We start from the raw sequence: 16,826 nt of genomic DNA, 5'->3' as shown, positions 1-16,826 counted from the left end.
AGCTGAAGCTGTTGAAGAGGGAAAAGAAAGTGAAGTGAAGTGAAAGACTAACCCGATTAGTCAAGCGAAGTTTCACCGACCATCTCCATTATTAAGGTGAAGGTAGACAGTAAAGAACGCTTCACCAAGTCAGGCTTACGAGACCGTTTATTGGCTTCACTAGAGATGTGTATGAGAGGGTAGCACGATGTACAGTGCGTACATTCATCTGTCACTCCTTCGTGTGGCTGACTATCTCAAAGGATTGGACGAGACATTCTCTGACCATCTTGAACACCCTCCTGCTCTCACCGAGACACGACACAAGACACATTTAGCGAGGAGCTCATAACATGTCGGCGGACTTTTGAAGGCTTCGAAGATGCATCGAGTTACCTGAAGTGGTGGCGTATGAGTGTCAACACGATAGCGCTGAGCTTTTACAAGGGGAGAATACGAATAGAGTCTCGAGATACGCAGGAAGAATTGAACTTATATTACCGAGTTGACACGGTCTCTGCACTTTATCTTAAGAAGTCTAAATCATGCAAGCCAATCTGAGATTGACTTCATTTTTTTTTACAGCGTCTTGAAGACTCCTCCAAAGCAAATTGCTGCGGTATATACGTATACATCTATACTGAGCCTTTTTAAGTCAATTGGGTCTGATACTAGGAAATGCCTTGAGCGATAGAGAAGAGTTCAAGTTTAAACCTTTTCGAGGTTTAGGCGGGAGTAGAGACAATCACGTGACTTGGTCAGGCATGATAATTTATCAAACTAGAAACACTAAGATGGCGGGGATGTTTTCTTGCACACGCCACATCTCTTATCTCAAGTCGCGAGCAGAGTTTTCTTCCTTGATGAGTATCTATGACGCTAGCATTGGTGGAGAGAACGGCAGAATGAATCAAAAGATCAGGTGGCAAGCTCTAGAAATGGTGCTTACGACATCATCTTGAAGCAGTTTAGTATGAAGGAATGATAGTAGGCCTCATGCGTGAAATATGCAGCCTTTTGTGGGACAATTCGAATGTCACGCCTCTTTCACTCCGAGTATCAGCAGAGGGCGAGGTCGAAATAGGCTCATGCAGGGCAAAGAGCCAAGCAAAACGGAATTTAGCACGCAGTGCAGTTAGGCTGGTGGAGAAATATATACGATGCTGCCGCTGGCGGTGTGGATTCTGGTCGAAGTAGCTTGGTGCGAATGGAGAGAGTCGGGGTCGTCGTGATGGAGATTGGCGATAATCTCGCGCAGTTGTTGGGATACAAATCAGGGGCAACTACGGCAATAGCGGCTTCCGGCCCACCAGCGCCTGAGCCCAATCAGCGAGCGCTGTGTACGCCGGCGGTGAAGAAGGGCAACCACACCATCCATCGCATTGCGCTGCAATCTTTGTCACGCTGCACTTGGTCCGTCCGCGAATTGTCAGTTGCCTGTCCTCAAGTCCCGTCCTCCTCCTCTCCACCCTCTCCCTCGCCCTCTCCACCACTCTCCGTACCTCCTGCGGCAGATCCTCTCTCCGCGCCTCGATATGGCGTTGAACGCGACCTTCGCCTCGCCCACGGCCGACGCCAAGTTCGCAATTGCCCAGCAGAATGTCAGTGGCATTCTCAACACCATTGCGAACGGCGCGAATGCCTGGACTATCGCCGCGACTCTGTTTCTGGCGCTTGTTGTGTACGATCAGTGTGAGTGCTTCCCCCGTGATCCGCGCTTCCCGGGAGCATGCTAACAGCTCATCAGTAAAGTATATTTCGAATAAGGGTTCAATAGCCGGCCCAGCGCTCAAGATGCCCTTCATTGGGCCATTCTTGGAATCCGTGAACCCCCAGTTTACCAAGTACCATGAGAAGTGGATGTCTGGGGAGCTGAGCTGTGTCTCTGTGTTCCACAAGTATGTTTACTGGACCTAGCAGCCCCTGTGCCCTTGTTGAAACCTATCTCTGACCATGTACCACTCTCAGATTCGTTGTGATTGCCTCCACCCGTGATATGGCCCGCAAAGTCTTCAACTCTCCCACCTTCGTAAAGCCCTGCGTTGTTGACGCTGCGTACAAGCTCCTCCGCCCCCAGAACTGGGTCTTCCTCGACGGCAAAGCCCACGTCGACTACCGCAAGGGTCTCAATGGCCTCTTCACCCGTCAGGCTCTCGAGACCTACCTTCCTGGCCAGGAAGATGTCTACAACACCTACTTCAGGAAATTCGTCGAGTACTCTCAGGTGCAACACGGAGGAAAGCCTACGAAATTCATGCAAGAATTCCGCGAACTCATGACCGCGGTCAGCTGCAGGACATTCGTCGGACACTACATATCCGACGCTGCCATGAAGAAGATTGCCGATGATTACTGGCTCATCACCGCCGCTCTAGAGCTCGTCAACTTCCCCATCATCTTGCCCTTCACCAAGACCTGGTATGGCAAGAAGGCCGCCGACATGGTGCTCGAGGAATTCAGCAAGTGCGCCGCGAAAAGTAAGGCCAAAATGCAGGCAGGCGGCGAGACAAATTGTATTCTTGACGGCTGGGTTTCATCCATGATTCAGTCCGAAAAGTATCGCCAGAGAATAGCAGCGGGCGAGAAGGTTGACGACTCGGAGAAGCCTTCGATGCTGATCCGCGAGTTCACCGACTTCGAGATCGCAATGACGCTTTTAACGTTCCTTTTCGCGAGTCAGGACGCTACTTCTTCCGCGACCACGTGGTTGTTTCAAATTCTGGCAGACCGACCCGATATCCGTGATAAAGTGCGAGAGGAGAACATTCGTGTGCGAGGAGGCGACAGGAACATGCCAGTCTCAATTGAGCTCCTGGAGACGATGAACTACACGCGCGCCGTTGTCAAGGAGACTCTGAGATATCGCCCACCTGTGATCATGGTCCCATACCTTACCAAGAAGGACTTCCCCATCACTCCAGAATACACAGTACCAAAAGGTGAGGGTTCTAGATTTGACTCCGCAATGTAAAAGGGTGTATGTAACTAACTATATGTTAGGCTCCATGCTCATTCCAACGACTTACCCCGCTCTTCACGACCCCGAAGCGTACCCCGACCCCGAAAGCTTCATCCCCGAAAGGTGGATCACCGGCACCGCCGAGGCGCAGGTTAAGAACTGGCTCGTCTTCGGCACTGGCCCGCATTACTGCCTCGGCCAGACCTTCGCGCAGCTCAACCTCATTCTTATGATCGGGAAAGCGTGTATGATGCTGGACTGGGAACACAAGATCACCCCCACGAGCGAGGACATTGAGGTGTTCGCCACTCTCTTCCCCGTGGTATGTATCATCCGTCTTTCATTTCGAGAAAATGGCAGCTAACGTATAGCGCAGGACCACTGCCTTCTCACCTTTAAGGACAGGCCGTAAACTCTTCAGCCCAGCGCATTCTTCCTACGCAAATTCTTCTTTTTTTGATCTACGGATCGAGCGACACTTACTTAATGAACGAGCTGCATAGCGGGAGTAATGTGCATATCTCTATGCCTCCCGCTCTTCTTCTCCTGTCGAATCTTTGGCAGACATTTATTCTATACCAGAGAGAGAGGCTTGCAGTTTATAGTGGTTAGAACGGTGCGTAGTGGTGGTGACGGGGAGAAGCTCAAGGCGGGAGGTGTAATGGGCATGTGCGTCGGAGCCGATGGCGAGGGCCAAGGGGGAAGGACGCTGTATATAGCCAACGGGGATTTGGATGAAGTAGGGAGGGATGGTGGTAATGGTATTGAAAGGTTGATGTTCATGAGTATCATTGTCTGACTGATGCGTCATGGAAGCTGTGTGGAAGCAAAGATGGTGAGTGCAACACTTCACTATTTCGAAATATTGGCCCAAGGGGGAACAATTTAGTTTTTGTTGTTGATTCTTGAAAATAGTGAAACCGATCCCGTCCATCCCCGCTACCATCCTTGCTTATACCGAAAAGAAAAACAGCCTGTTGTTGACACCGGCTTCACCCTGAACCCGGATCATTGACCTGAGGACGGACAGAACCCATCGCAGAATCGCTCCATACCTATCTAAACGCTGTGCATAACCCTAGGCTCTTGGTTGCCGCTTGAGGCGTTGTAAGACATCTTATCCAAGGGTCTGCCCACACCGTTATCGTCGCCATCTCGAATAGGTATGGATATCCATCAGTAAGGAGCAAGGAAGTGGAAAGACAAGCAGCTAGGTTACACCAACCATGCTGTTGACGTATTGCATAACACACTCCAGGTCATCCCTCTCTGTGTAGACGTCTTCCATATCAGAAGAGTCTTCATTGCTCAAGCCGTATGTGCATTCTAGGTCGACTGCGGCGCCGAAAGCGTCCCGTACGAATTTCACCGGTGGTGGCGGCGAGTTAGCCACTGCTTCTCCCTCATCCTCCATTCCTCCAGCGGTAGTTGCATTGCTAACTGTGTCCATGTCTTCGTCCATATCCTCTGGCTGTTGATCGTTAGACCTACTATGAACCACCGATTTTGTCTCCACTGGCTTCGTCTCCACCTCCTTCGTCTCGAATACAGAATGTCCATCGGCAGACTCGGTACAAGCAGCGATCTGCCACACACCGCGGCCTCTTCCGACGACAATCCCTTTGCTGCCTAGCTTTGCGCCATCCTTCAGCAGGCCGGTCCTCAACTTAGTCAAGAGCTCCACTACCTTGTTGGCATCAATAAGATGATGTACACGAAGCTGGATAGTCACGCTCTCAAGGCCTCGCATGCGATCAAGAAGGATAGGGACCCAGTCCTCCGCTGAAGGGCCAGGGGGCCTTGGGTGGAACACACGCATCTGTTCGGGAGGGGAGAATGTGGGCGTGCCCACCAAGTTGAGACCGAGATGTCGGAGCTTGAGCTCGCTTCCAAGCGTACGACAGAGCCTGAACTACTCGGCATTCGTTACGGCGGGGCTCAGGCGATCGTGCCTCGTCACGGATAGCTCCACGGCGCGCAGGTTGGCGAGTGCGGGCGTCGGTCTGTCCGCCAGCCAGGATGCAGCGACCTTGGAGGAGCATCCCTCGTGGAATCGGTGGGAGAAGGAGAAGGTATTCTTGGCATACAGCACCTCTACTGCTTCTTTATACAGCTGACGACAAGCTAGGAGGATATTCAAGCTCGGAGCAGGGCTTTGCGTAAGCTGTCCGTTGTGTCCCTCCCGGCCGTGCTTGTAGCCGTAGGTGTAAATGTTTTACTCTCCGTCACGCCACTCGTTCCACTTGGTACTGTCGCAGTCTTTGTAGGTTGAGGGAGCTTCCGCCCGTGCCTCCGCATGTCTACCGCCGCTCCATCCGCCGCCGGGTAGACTAGGGCCATGAGGAAACGGGAAAGGTGGATGGGGCTGCGGAAGGTGCGGCATAACGGCGAAGCGGTCCAGGAAGCTGTAAGTCGGCCCAGGGGATGGAGTGAAGCTCGCTATGTCTCTCTGGCTCCTCACTTCGAGTGGCTCGATGGTGACCTTGTCTTGTACGAGTGCGAAGTAATACACGCGGTCGCGCAGTTCGCGAGGGAGCTCGAGGAGGCGGAACGGCGTTGGGACCGGTGAGGCCCCGGGGTCGGTAGCCGTCGTGACATTCATGACATGCATGACACTCATGACATTCATGTCGGTACACAGCGATTGTGTTATCGTGGTGAAGAGGGATATAGGCTTGCTTTTCGCATGTAGGTGGGGGAGAAGTTCGGTGTGTTGGCTAGGAGCTGTCCACGGGTCCCTTCCATCATGCCTTGGCCGCGCCAAGGGGGTAATGGCAACGGTCCACGGTTCAGTCTTGCCAGCTTCCCATCTCAACCTTCATCGACCATCTCAACCACCTCACAGCCGAACGGGATGCCTTGATGGACAGGTGCAAGGTGGCACACCTCTATTAGTGAGTTTTCCACCATAGGGCACACCTCGTTATTCCTGGCTCAGGCACTGAATTACTGTTGAAGCAGATTGGCCATTATGGACGTGTTGGAACCCGCATCGACGCTATTTCATCAGCCTTCCCGCTTTCTGGGCCTTTCAAATGAGCTCATCGACATGGTGCTCGCATTATGCCTTGTGCATCCCTGTGCTATTCAGTCCCAAGCTCAAAATATCAATACAAATCCAGGCGAGCCGCTTTCAATATCACCTTCCCCGTCCTCTCCCTTACCAGCAGCATATGAACAGCAAAACGCCTCCGAGTCTACAGTCTCTCGCCAAAAATCAAAATTCCGAGGCTACGAGATTGTGCCCACTGGGTGCAGACAACGCAAATTATTAGCATCCGCAGTGTGCTCCTCTTGACATATCTTCTCGATAGAGATACAGTTGTTTCTTGTCAGCAGAGCGGTTTACGAGCACGCTCGAGGTGTCTTCTACTCGCGTAATACCTTCGAGTTCCGATGTTCGCTCCACAATGACATTCCGGGCTGGGCTGCCCTTCAATTCCTAAGGGATCGACCTGCTCAGTCGCTAAGCAAGATCCGTTCGCTATCGATTGGCTTTCTTACAATAACCAATAACTATCGTGGGTTGTTACCACCGATCAATCGTTTGGAGCGGATAGCGCTGTCGCGAGAACCTTCAGCTCAAGCATTCGACACTGAAAGGAGACATAATATCACCTGAGGTCCGCAGAACGCCTTCGAAGAGCGGCTTATGGCTCTGGCCGTCTGGGCATAATCTCGATGTTGTGAAAGGAGGAGAACTCTACCACTTAATACAGGTCTGGATGCAAGAAATTCTCGCTGTAGTCTCTCATGGCGGACTTTCGGGGCTCGAATTGGATTTCTGCTTGGGATATGCTCAGTCGCATCCCATCGGAAGGGATGTGGCATTTATGAAGAAGCTCAGGGCGTTACTTCTACCTGGTGCGCACGAGTGGGGAGTCAGTGTTTATCATCGCCATGAGGAAGGCCGCAATCGTTTCAAATGGCCTAAAGAGTGGAGAGTGTACAGTTTTGACGACAACAAAGGGCATTCTTTGAACCAAAAGCATGTTAGGCGCAGGCAAGATATGTGGTGGCAAAGAAGGAAACCGAGTGCAAAGACCGACGACCCGTCACGTACTGCTGCAGCAGACTTGCACAGTGGGAATACCAGCAGACAAAGCTCTTCTGACTCGATAGTGCCAAGCACTGATGCCCATCAAATCGGCTTCGATGGTGGAGATACTGGCCGTGGACAGCACTTGCTGGAACACACACTTGAGGACGACAACGCCTCCCATCACTCCGATGCCGGCGAAAGCTTATGGTACCACAGCGACGAAGGAAGCCATAGCGGTAGCGTACAAACATCTGAGGACGACAGCCTCTACCGTGACTCCGTTACTAGCCAAAGTCTATGGTACGACAGTGACGAAGGCAGCCATAGCGGTAGCGTAGTAACTAAGACACTAGCTTTCGTCGCCGGCCCAGAGACCTAGCTGATTAGTTGTAGGATAGTGACTTGAGTATTCATGGCTGGGAGCCCTATGTCGATCAAGTAGGTTTACAGGGTGATTGGCATTTCATCGATGCCGACTGGAGTAATTTCGATTTCGAGAATTGAAATTCTTGTCTGACGCGGAGTTCCCTATGGATGCAGCAGGATTAGAAGGGGGTGAGTGGTTTCCATGGATGATGGAGGACCTCGTCAAACATTGTAATATGCTTTACGCGGCATTGACTCGAAGCATGGACCCGACTGTTTCTGAAAGATCGATCCTAGTACAGATTGGGTTCCAGGACAGGACACCCTGTGAGCTATTCTTGTGGTCTAGTGTAAGGACACGGAAGTCGAATCCAACCCTAGAGAATTAGTGTGGCCCGAGTAGGATTATCGTGTCCACTAGCATCATTCTGTTTATTGGATTCTACTTCTGAGCCTCTTACGCATCTTTGTCGCGAGCCGGATTGTGGTGAAGTAGTGGATCATGAGCTAGTCTAAGTCCTCAATGCGCTGAGGTGCCTCATTCGCCCGCGCGTCGACTTCACTCTTCCGCTGACCACGTCTTTCCGCGTACAACCGTGTTTTACAACCAAGGGCAAGCAAACTCCGCCCACTTTGCCTGTGACTCATTTTCGACGATAATTGGTCTTGGCAGGGCCCTTTGCTAGCTTTTATCACTGCACTTGCCCAAGCTTGCTTTCTTGGAGCTTTCTCCATTTCTCCACCTCCACCAACGGCGCCGCTGAGCAAATCCCACATCGTGGAAGTCACATCACCATGGTCGAGCTTGCCCTGGCTGAGGAGGTCCTCAGAGCCGCTGACGGGCTTCCTCCGCTTCCTCTGCGCGTCTTCCTTGATGACAAGTCTGCGTGGTGTCCCGCGATCACCAAGCATATCGAGAAGAACGAGCTTCCACCCCTCCCCCAGACCTTCATCGCCGCAGGAGACCCACGACTACTTCAGCCTCCGACCTGGCGCGAGGTCCTACGAGCACAGTTGAATTGCATGGGAAATAGTACTCAGTTGAGCGACATTCGATTGGGACACATCAACCGCAAGGGTAAAGCTATTGAGACGGACTTGTTGACCATCGACTAGGATGAATAGAGAAACACTTTTCTAAACCCTAACAACAAACACTTCAAAGCAACGATACAATTAAGACTACGCGAAGATGGGGAAGACGAGGTCATGGAATCCGGCGAGCCTCCACAATGTCCGCCCGCCGTATATCAACTGTTCCGATTTCTTGACCTTCCCAGAGAACTGAGGGACCAGGTTTACCACTTCAGCCTTGTCAGGAACCGAATTGGCGTCCAATTCCACAACAAGGACAAAGCCGGAGAGCCCCATCCCAAAGCCGTCAATCCAGCACGAAGCCAATCAATCCATTTGGACTTCGAAGGCAATAACCCAGAGGTGCCCCAGCTCGACTTCCGCAACCAGCCTCGCGCCTACGACTACGAGCTTGCATCTCACTGCCAAGAACTGCGGCCCCACGAGAAGAAGGAACCCCGCGCCGACACCCACATCTTTCTGGTGAATAAGCAGGCGTATGAAGAGGCAACTGAGATGTACTATGGCAGAAACACATTCGAATTTAATCACTGCAGAGCGTCACTTTGGACGTGCTGGATACCCGTCCAATTCCTCATGAGCCTACCGGAGGAGTCTATGCAGAAGATTCGTTCCATGGACGTGTGTGCTCAGTCGAGCTGGGAAGATGATCGCGAGGATGAGCATAGCTTTCTGCCCCTGAACAAGATGCACCGGACCTCGATATGCGAGAAAATCAGCAGAAGTTTGCGACTGAGACACCTTGGCCTGCATATATTAGGGGAGTCTGTGGAGATAACGCCAGTCAAAGGGCAGGGCGCCTGGAAACCTCAAGATCCGGACAACCCGGACAAAGCACTAAAACTCGCTCAGCATCAACAGGCCGTGAATGAGCTCCTAGCATTGGTTACAGGTATCCAGGACTTGAAGATCCATTTCATATATCAAGGTCTTGTGCGCCCCGGAGTGGACATGCTCAGATACCTCCGCGCGAGTGTCTTGCCTGGATCTGAAAATTGGGGCATCAATGGTATACGCGTAAGGTGCAGGCACATCGGTGCCCATGGGTGGTATCGATACAAACAGGGAACGCGATGGGAGGTCATCAGCCACGACAACTACAAGGGAACATCACTACTCGTCAAGGAGCGCACTGATCCGAAGGACATGTGGTGGATCAAGAAGAAGCCAGCAGAAGCAGCCAGCGGAGCTGAGGACGATCAGACCGCCGTGGTCGACAACGGCATTCAGAATACAAAGAATACCGATGGACCCGCCGCTCTGGATCTCGACAAATTCAGCGTCGATTCCCGGGAGTCTCTCATCAGCATTCCCGCCGACCCAGTCGATGTTCATAGCCACGCCGGCAGCCGCGATAGTCTTGCGAGTATAACTGAGTGGAAAGACGGGTATTTACAAAGTTTAACGTGATATATCACTGCTCCGGCTCCACTCTTGCGCACTCAACAACTCCGTAAAGAGGACGCCACCTAGTGGGTATCAGCTTAATTGAAAGGTAGTATAATTTACACTGTATTGACCTTTACATCGTGTTTGGAGTTTCAAAAGCCTATCGGGGTATCCCAGGCAGTTGCAACACGTGCCCATGTTTAAATCTTGAAGCCGTACCTCCACGGGACAGCGGAAAATCAGAGCATCATAACTCTGAAGGTGTCCGTGTATACTGGTCTACCACTGCTTGGGGTGTGTACTTCCATGTGACTCCGAGGATGGGAGCAAGTTAGTTATCGAGATGACTGTGTATACCAGTCTACGACTGCTTGAGGTACCTCCACGGGAGTTCGAAAATCTGATTAGATTGAAAAGCTTCATGCGCCTAATACCGAGCTGCTTGATAGACATGTTAATAGTCTAGAAGCGTAGCACCGTGGAATTTGAATCGTTCCCAGTCTTCACTATTCATTTCTCGGATCCCCTTCACATTTCCCTGGTTCACACTGACAAGTACACGTATCAACCGCCTTCACAGAGTCATCCCCAAGATCGCCCCATGAATCTCGCAGCTCCACCCTCCCTCATTCCCGTTCCCAAGAAACCTGCAACCACATATATCACATCCATACATAACTCCATGCAAACTCCCATCATCATGGATTCCACCCTCTCCCCCTCCCACCCCACCAACCCCCCCTCAAAGCCCTTCCCCCCCCCCCCCCCCCCAAGCTCCGCCTCCAAATCTACGAAACCGCCTTCAAAAGCGCCCACCCCATCGGCATCGTCCCCTGCGCCGAAAGCTGGGCAACCGAACCCCCCACTCCACCCCCAGCCTGCCCTCACGCCTCCCATTTGCGCTATTGCTGGCCAATAAGCAAATCCACGCCGAGGCGAGGGACATAGTCTACGGGGTTAACACGTTTGCGCTCCGGCGACTAGTGGCTGAGGGCCCGGAGGGGTGGCTGTGTCCGGCCAGCGTGGGAAGCGTCTTTTTGCGGAGTGTGCCTGTGCACGCGATACGCTCGCTGGAGATCCATTTCGGGGCTGTGGGATCTGAGCTAGCGCCGGCGGAGGGTGGTGAAGTGTAATGATGTGAGGGAGAGGAAGGCGATAACTCTGTTAGAGGTGGATTTGACAGAATGGGGACGATTTAACAAATCGTACTTTAGCATAGAGGATTAAGATTGAGATATTTTCAGTTCTTGAGGAGTTTAAGACAGAATAGAACATCGTACACCAGACTCGGATCGTTTACAGGAGCAAGCATTGAAGAGACAGTAGTCCGGCAAGGTACCGAGATGGCCCAAGTGATATACCTTGTTCCAGAAGTCGAAACTATATCGGTGCACGCCCAGCTATACTCTCTGGATAGAGAATAATGGGAATTCACATCTCAGGAGAAGGACGCAGGTCGATGTCGACCTCCGCGGAGAGCCCGAGCGCCAGAATCATTGCTCATGCCGTTATGTCTGCTTTCGCCAGGAGGAGAACGCAGATATGATGGGTGCGGAGATGGAAATTCAAAAGTAGCTTGGCAAGAATTTGAGGGGTGCCATGTAGCAGCGATAGAGAAAGTTACACAATGACGGAGTGGTGTACCTACGGGGATAACTTATGCACGTCTCCGATCTACCCGCAGGCCCGCTCAACTTTAAAGCGCACGCATCCGGTGAATGATCGGAGTTTCCATCAAGTCACGTCTTTGCCGCCGCTGTATGACAGAAGTTATGTCATATCCGCGGACTGCCGGCAGCAGATGCGCTGGCGGCGTGCGCCAGCTTCTTCAGCAGTCAGTCTTCGAAACGCATGAGGGCCAGAAGGGCCAATCGAAGCTGCAACGAGATGTCCGCGATCAGCCCCACCTCAGACGGCGAGAAATGGTGGTGTTGAGGCCTGCCCCGCGTGGATGACGTCAACAGCGAGGCCTCCTGCGTCTAAGCCAGCCTCAGCAAAGCAGCATTGCAAATCACCCGATCACCTTGATGCATGTGCCCTTGTCTGATGATAGCCGTCGAAGCCGATGAGCAATAATGCGCGCCTTCCTCTAGGCCTTCCGCGTCGTTCCTGAATCCACAAAAGTCTTCCTTCCCTTTCGCTGCCTTAGTACGTGCTTTGCAAGCAGCCTTCATCGCATACATCAACAAAGCTCCTCGCTGCCTTCTCTCCGTCTCTCCATCAACATACATTATCCGCTTTGTATTGTCTGAACGGTAGCACGGCGCCGCATCCATCCATCCACATCCGCTGATACATTTCTACCCTCGTGTCAACGAAATCGGTGCATCTGTTAATCTGCACACAACCGCCGTTTCGACAACTTTACGTATCACCATCGACCGCTGAAATGGCTGTGATTTGGGGCCTCGACCTGCGTGAGATCCAATGGTGGAAGTTCAAGGGCTCTTACATGTGGAACAACGAATATCACCTGCGGCGAACGAAGTTCATCGTCTATCAAATCGCCATGATTTTCTGCGTTGTCTCGGAATCCCTCGGCACAGCTGCATTGTCAGGTATGCTTCTCCCCCCTCACCTACGCGCACCTCTGCCACTTTCCGAGGTGCCTCAATCTTTCAGATATCTGACGCTCTTTTTATTTCAGACTATATCGACCAACAAGACTATGTCGAGTCGAGAAATCCAGGCACCATCTTTCTTCACAATGACGACTTCATCGGCGCGGCCTCGTATAACATTTTCGTTGGCGTCTTCGTAGCTACCATATTCGGTGCCGGCTTCTTCTTCGATCTCTTCTGGCCCGAACGACATGAATCCCGCCCCGTCAAGCTGGCATGGCGTATCTGTGCCATCCTCGCCTCCATTTTCGCCCTCTCGACCGCCCTGACGTTGACGATAATCGTTGCGACGCATGAAGTAGGCGTAACTGGGCCTAATAAGGATCGGGGAAAGGCCGAGGCGAAAAACCGTGGACTGACTCCCTTTGAATACCGCAAGAATGGGCGTGCAATTGCGAGTGTGGTGTTCATCTGGCCTGGATTCCTCGGTACAGTGGCAAGGTAATTGAACATTCCGAAAGCTTACCAAGCTGCCCTAGACAGCATCCAGGGACCTTGCTAACGCGCTCATAGTACCGTTTTTCTGTGGACGAGCTACGCTCACAATGAAAAATTCGGCCCCAAGTCAACCCACGCTCGTGGTGAACCTTCCCCCAAAGACGTCGAGAACGTTGAGATGGAATAAGTCAGGGATAGTCTTTTAGTTTGATGATGCTGTAATGGGAAAAAAAAGGGCTGTCTACACTTGCCTAACACTGTCTGAATTGCCCGATGCGATATGAATGATTTGGACGAAATGGGTTTGAACAGCCCGTGAACTGGCAAGGCCGCCTCGGGACGACGTCGAATGAGTCTATACAGCCTCCTGTAGAACCGTAACCGGGACTCCATACGAAGAAGTCACGGCTTTCGATATTTCCGCTTGCCGCCGTCGGAAATTCCCTCCAGCACTTTCGGTTTTTTCCCCAATACGATGCCAAATCCTCGAGCACGTAAGCCGTGCACACCTTCCTCCTCCAATTCTGGACGAACGTCACATCCTCGAGCATTCGAAGCGCACGCAGCTCAATTCCCAGCTCTTCAGCTATCCTCCCACCCTCAGTACCTGCCGGTCTAATTACAAAATTCTCGAATACCCAGATCGCACGTCCATTCTCTTTTTCGGGGAAACCGGATCCCTTATCCTAAACCAACTGGTCTTGCGATCCGACCGGCCCCCGAGATCGACTAGCTTTATTCATCTTCTTCCTTGTAAACCAGCTTCGGATGCGCTTGGTCGATAGATACGAAAGTGGAGAAAGAGACGTACTGTAGCATTGGGACTGCCGGGGCGACGGGGCACGGCTACATACTTGTAGGGCAGGGTTAGAAGTGGGAGTGGAGTGGGAGCACGGGTGTTGCTGACAAGAAAAAAACGGAGGCAGGAAGGATGGTCAAACTGCCCGCGCGGGCGAGAGAGAAAACAATTTCATTATCTTTGAGGTCCTTAACTCGGCGCTGTTATGTGAGAGTAGCAAGAATCGCAACACACACGACCATCTTGCTTGCGCGCACCATGCCAACCAAAAAAAAAAGGCAGCCTCGTGAACCCCATCAAGACCTCCGAAGCCCTTTTACCAAACACGGGCCCGGCTCCCGGGATTTCTCTCAACGCTGCTTTTAACCCCCAATCCCTGCCCCCAACCTAACCCAACCAACAAATCCTGCCAGTAATCACTCCACGAATCGGCCATTTCGGGGTAAATGCAAAACTTCTCGTCGCAGAGACAAAACGGCCTGCGCCCCCCCCAAAAAAAATATAGTCAAATTTAGCTGACTGCGCTAAATCACAGTACGTATCCCGAGGCACAGCAACAGAAGGGAGGGTAAGTAAGTCACGTTCTGCCGCGTGGACTTGCGCGAGCGCACTACTACATATTTGGCTGATGGTGATGTGATGATGAGGCTGGCTGAGCTGGTGGAGTTGCGCGGCTGTTTGTTCCGATGCCTGCTATTCAACGAAGGCTGCTGCTGCTGCTTGCTTGCCGGGCGAGTACATTTACTTTCTGAGTTTGCTAGAGGTAGGGATCGGGGGGAGCTCCGCCTTTAGTAGGACTCTCTGAATCGCCAAATGCGACGACGGGGCCAGCTTTTGCGCATGGAAGCAGCTCCGAAGCATGCATGCACGCACGCGCCTAGTGGCGTGCGGGTTTGAGGCTGAAAGAAGCGAGCAGGGGGGGTTGTATTTTGGGCTTGGGCTTGGGCTTGGGCTTGGGCTTGGGCATGGGCATGGTGCATGCATGGATGGCTCAACACGTGAAAATATCGACGGACGATCAGGGCGAGTCGCCGAAATCTTCTCAAGTGTCCGACGGGGAGGACGAGGTAATGACGGCGAGCATGTGCATTTGCCTACGTAACGGCCCAGACGGCTTTCTTGAGCTCCGTTTCCCTTCGTGCTTCCCTTTTGTTTCTGCTGCCTGTCGCCGGGCTAGCGGGTGACGTGAAACTGCCCTCTGCTGAGTGTCCAAAGCCCAATAACGCTTTCTGATCGTGAGTCATGCTTGTTGAGCGCTGCTGGGCGCGTATTCAAACTACCCGTCTGTCTGACATTGTCCTTACGATGCAGCCTGGGCCTGCGATTTCTACGAGCTGGGGTGGCAGGTGATGTGTTAGCTTGGACCAATGTGGGAAGCAGACGGAGACTTCGGAGTGTGATTGGGGAGACGGGGATTTAGGGGCAGCGAATGACGACAAAAAAGAAAATTAAGACGAAAATACTCGCGACACATCTCGCGAATTATCTGATGGATGACGCTAGCAATAGACGAGCACGTTCCGGTGACTCGAGAGCTGAGGAAACGGGTGAAGAGAGTAACGTATAGCGTACCTTCTCGTGCCAGCTTAGCAGCACGCTCATTGCCTGCCCACCTCCCTCGCTGCCGCCGCGCCCGTGGACTTGTGAAAAGCCGGTCGCCTGGGGTGTGATTTGCTTCGTTGCGGTTGCCGAGCTCGAATGTCCCATGCCTTTGTACCTGTGAGAGCAACCAAGCGTCAGCTCTACCAAGTTGAGTGATATCAAGCGACTTGTCCAACGCGGGATACGAAACACTGCGGACAGCTGCTTGGGCCCGAATGGCGGTATGGAGAGCAGGATCACGAGAGATCTGTCCAAGTGTGCAGAACGGGGAGCGCGTACACATATTTCATCAGGACATCCAACGCCTCCGTTCCACCATCTGACTGGTATATACGACTGAGGATTGGTGACATCTCCGACTGCCTGATGGACTGGAGGATCTCGATAATGGTGGCTAGGTGGACGTCCTATTGGTCCGGTGAAACCGTCAGTCAGCCCTGTACTCTGTGTGCGTGTTTCTGTGCCTGCGCATGCCCACGCTGCTGGCGCCCCTTCTGCTCCCAGAGGCCCAGTAGCAGTCGTATTCACGAGGGCACAGTCCCAAAGACATCAGACATCCCACAGTCCGCCCGCTGCTATGGGCTGGGGTGGAATGGCGACGGAGTACACACCTTGCCCCTCTCATCAGCACCGTACGGCGGGTTCTCCAGCGCTCCCCTCAGCGCGCCCTCGCTGTCGCCGCCCCGCAGCAGCTGCCGGATGTGCCCCGCGAGACTCTGCACATCGGCTGTCGAGACGGGCGCAACAGCGGGCGCGAGCGAGGTGAGGTCGAAGTTGGCGGGGGAGTCGGGGTCGAGGGCGTCGATATTGATAGTGCGCCAATTGACAGCAGCCATGGTGGCGGCGTCCACTATATTGGTGCGAGGCAAGGACGGACAATCAGAACTGGGCGGCAGGGAGCGATCGGTGGCTGTCCGCGGGCGTTGGGTGATGGTGGAAGTGAGGTGCTGCTCACCTGCTTGAGGTGGGGGTTTCTCCCTCCACGCCAAGGCTCCGGCAGGAGAGAATGCGGACGCTTAAGTGGCGCAGCAAGGGAGACCACTCCCTTCAGCGGAAAGACAGTAGATGGGGAGGGGGCTGCAGAGTGCAGATGCGCATTGCAGCCTATCGTAACGCCTTCGGCACTGATCCGCGACGCCATGTACCACAGCCCGCCACAGCGGGAGAGCATTCCCCGATTTGGGCCAATAGAATGTTTGGAGAATGTGAAATCTGATTGTGATTAAGGTAGTCTATTTTGCAGCCCCAGCAATGTCTAACGATACACAGGCCCGACCAGGCACCTCCAGCTCCGAAAACGTCAGAGCGTCAATCCCGTCACCGCTCAGTCGAATGGCCGCCCGACGAGCCATGTCTGGGTGCGCCAGTGGCACCCACCAACCTCGTCGACAGCTGCCGAGCTATATAGTACAAGTGATCCATGCCCCAGTGCAGCGCGAGCCGCAGGCCATGGAAGTCTACCCAATGCTTGCAAAAAGAAAAGAAACAATCCGATTTTTTGGTATCCCTGTGCCTGAGCCGTCCTGTCTAAAACGC

General features: G+C 52.9%; 6 protein-coding genes across 6 annotated transcripts; 4 read left to right on the top strand and 2 right to left on the bottom strand.

Annotated features, from left to right (window-relative positions):
* Positions 1-1,371: 1,371 nt before the first annotated feature.
* On the top strand, positions 1,372-3,813 carry BDZ99DRAFT_456622 (cytochrome P450 61). Its single transcript, XM_033718496.1, has 5 exons — positions 1,372-1,671; positions 1,727-1,877; positions 1,948-2,918; positions 2,980-3,260; positions 3,315-3,813. The coding sequence occupies exons 1-5, from the start codon at positions 1,515-1,517 to the stop codon at positions 3,348-3,350; spliced, it is 1,596 nt and encodes a 531-aa protein (XP_033583771.1). The 5' UTR covers positions 1,372-1,514; the 3' UTR covers positions 3,351-3,813.
* A 201-nt stretch (positions 3,814-4,014) lies between these two features.
* On the bottom strand, positions 4,015-5,038 carry BDZ99DRAFT_2114 (uncharacterized protein). Its single transcript, XM_033713346.1, has one exon. The coding sequence runs from the start codon at positions 4,755-4,757 to the stop codon at positions 4,149-4,151; it is 609 nt and encodes a 202-aa protein (XP_033583770.1). The 5' UTR covers positions 4,758-5,038; the 3' UTR covers positions 4,015-4,148.
* Positions 5,039-6,413: 1,375 nt separating this feature from the next.
* On the top strand, positions 6,414-7,669 carry BDZ99DRAFT_2057 (uncharacterized protein). The gene is made up of 3 exons (XM_033713288.1): positions 6,414-6,599; positions 6,742-7,317; positions 7,374-7,669. Exons 1-3 carry the CDS (start codon positions 6,591-6,593, stop codon positions 7,482-7,484), a joined length of 696 nt encoding a protein of 231 aa, XP_033583769.1. The 5' UTR covers positions 6,414-6,590; the 3' UTR covers positions 7,485-7,669.
* A 472-nt stretch (positions 7,670-8,141) lies between these two features.
* Positions 8,142-10,749, top strand: BDZ99DRAFT_469898 (uncharacterized protein; the record flags this gene model as incomplete). Its single annotated transcript, XM_033721598.1, has 3 exons — positions 8,142-8,424; positions 8,512-9,829; positions 10,305-10,749. 3 exons carry the CDS (start codon positions 8,142-8,144, stop codon positions 10,747-10,749), a joined length of 2,046 nt encoding a protein of 681 aa, XP_033583768.1.
* A 1,163-nt stretch (positions 10,750-11,912) lies between these two features.
* On the top strand, positions 11,913-13,123 carry BDZ99DRAFT_456618 (uncharacterized protein). Its single transcript, XM_033718495.1, has 3 exons — positions 11,913-12,388; positions 12,478-12,892; positions 12,965-13,123. Exons 1-3 carry the CDS (start codon positions 12,220-12,222, stop codon positions 13,074-13,076), a joined length of 696 nt encoding a protein of 231 aa, XP_033583767.1. The 5' UTR covers positions 11,913-12,219; the 3' UTR covers positions 13,077-13,123.
* A 1,661-nt stretch (positions 13,124-14,784) lies between these two features.
* Positions 14,785-16,241, bottom strand: BDZ99DRAFT_456616 (Arp2/3 complex 16 kDa subunit ARPC5). The gene is made up of 4 exons (XM_033718494.1): positions 15,902-16,241; positions 15,570-15,697; positions 15,261-15,405; positions 14,785-15,022 (listed from the first exon to the last, which is right to left on the bottom strand). Exons 1-4 carry the CDS (start codon positions 16,124-16,126, stop codon positions 14,960-14,962), a joined length of 561 nt encoding a protein of 186 aa, XP_033583766.1. The 5' UTR covers positions 16,127-16,241; the 3' UTR covers positions 14,785-14,959.
* Between the last annotated feature and the right edge of the window lie 585 nt (positions 16,242-16,826).

The sequence above is a fragment of the Mytilinidion resinicola genome (assembly GCF_010093595.1).
Source record: "Mytilinidion resinicola strain CBS 304.34 unplaced genomic scaffold BDZ99scaffold_1, whole genome shotgun sequence".
NCBI lineage: Eukaryota > Fungi > Ascomycota > Dothideomycetes > Mytilinidiales > Mytilinidiaceae > Mytilinidion > Mytilinidion resinicola.
Note: the sequence above shows the minus strand (reverse complement) of the source record. Positions and strands in the feature narration are given on the sequence as shown.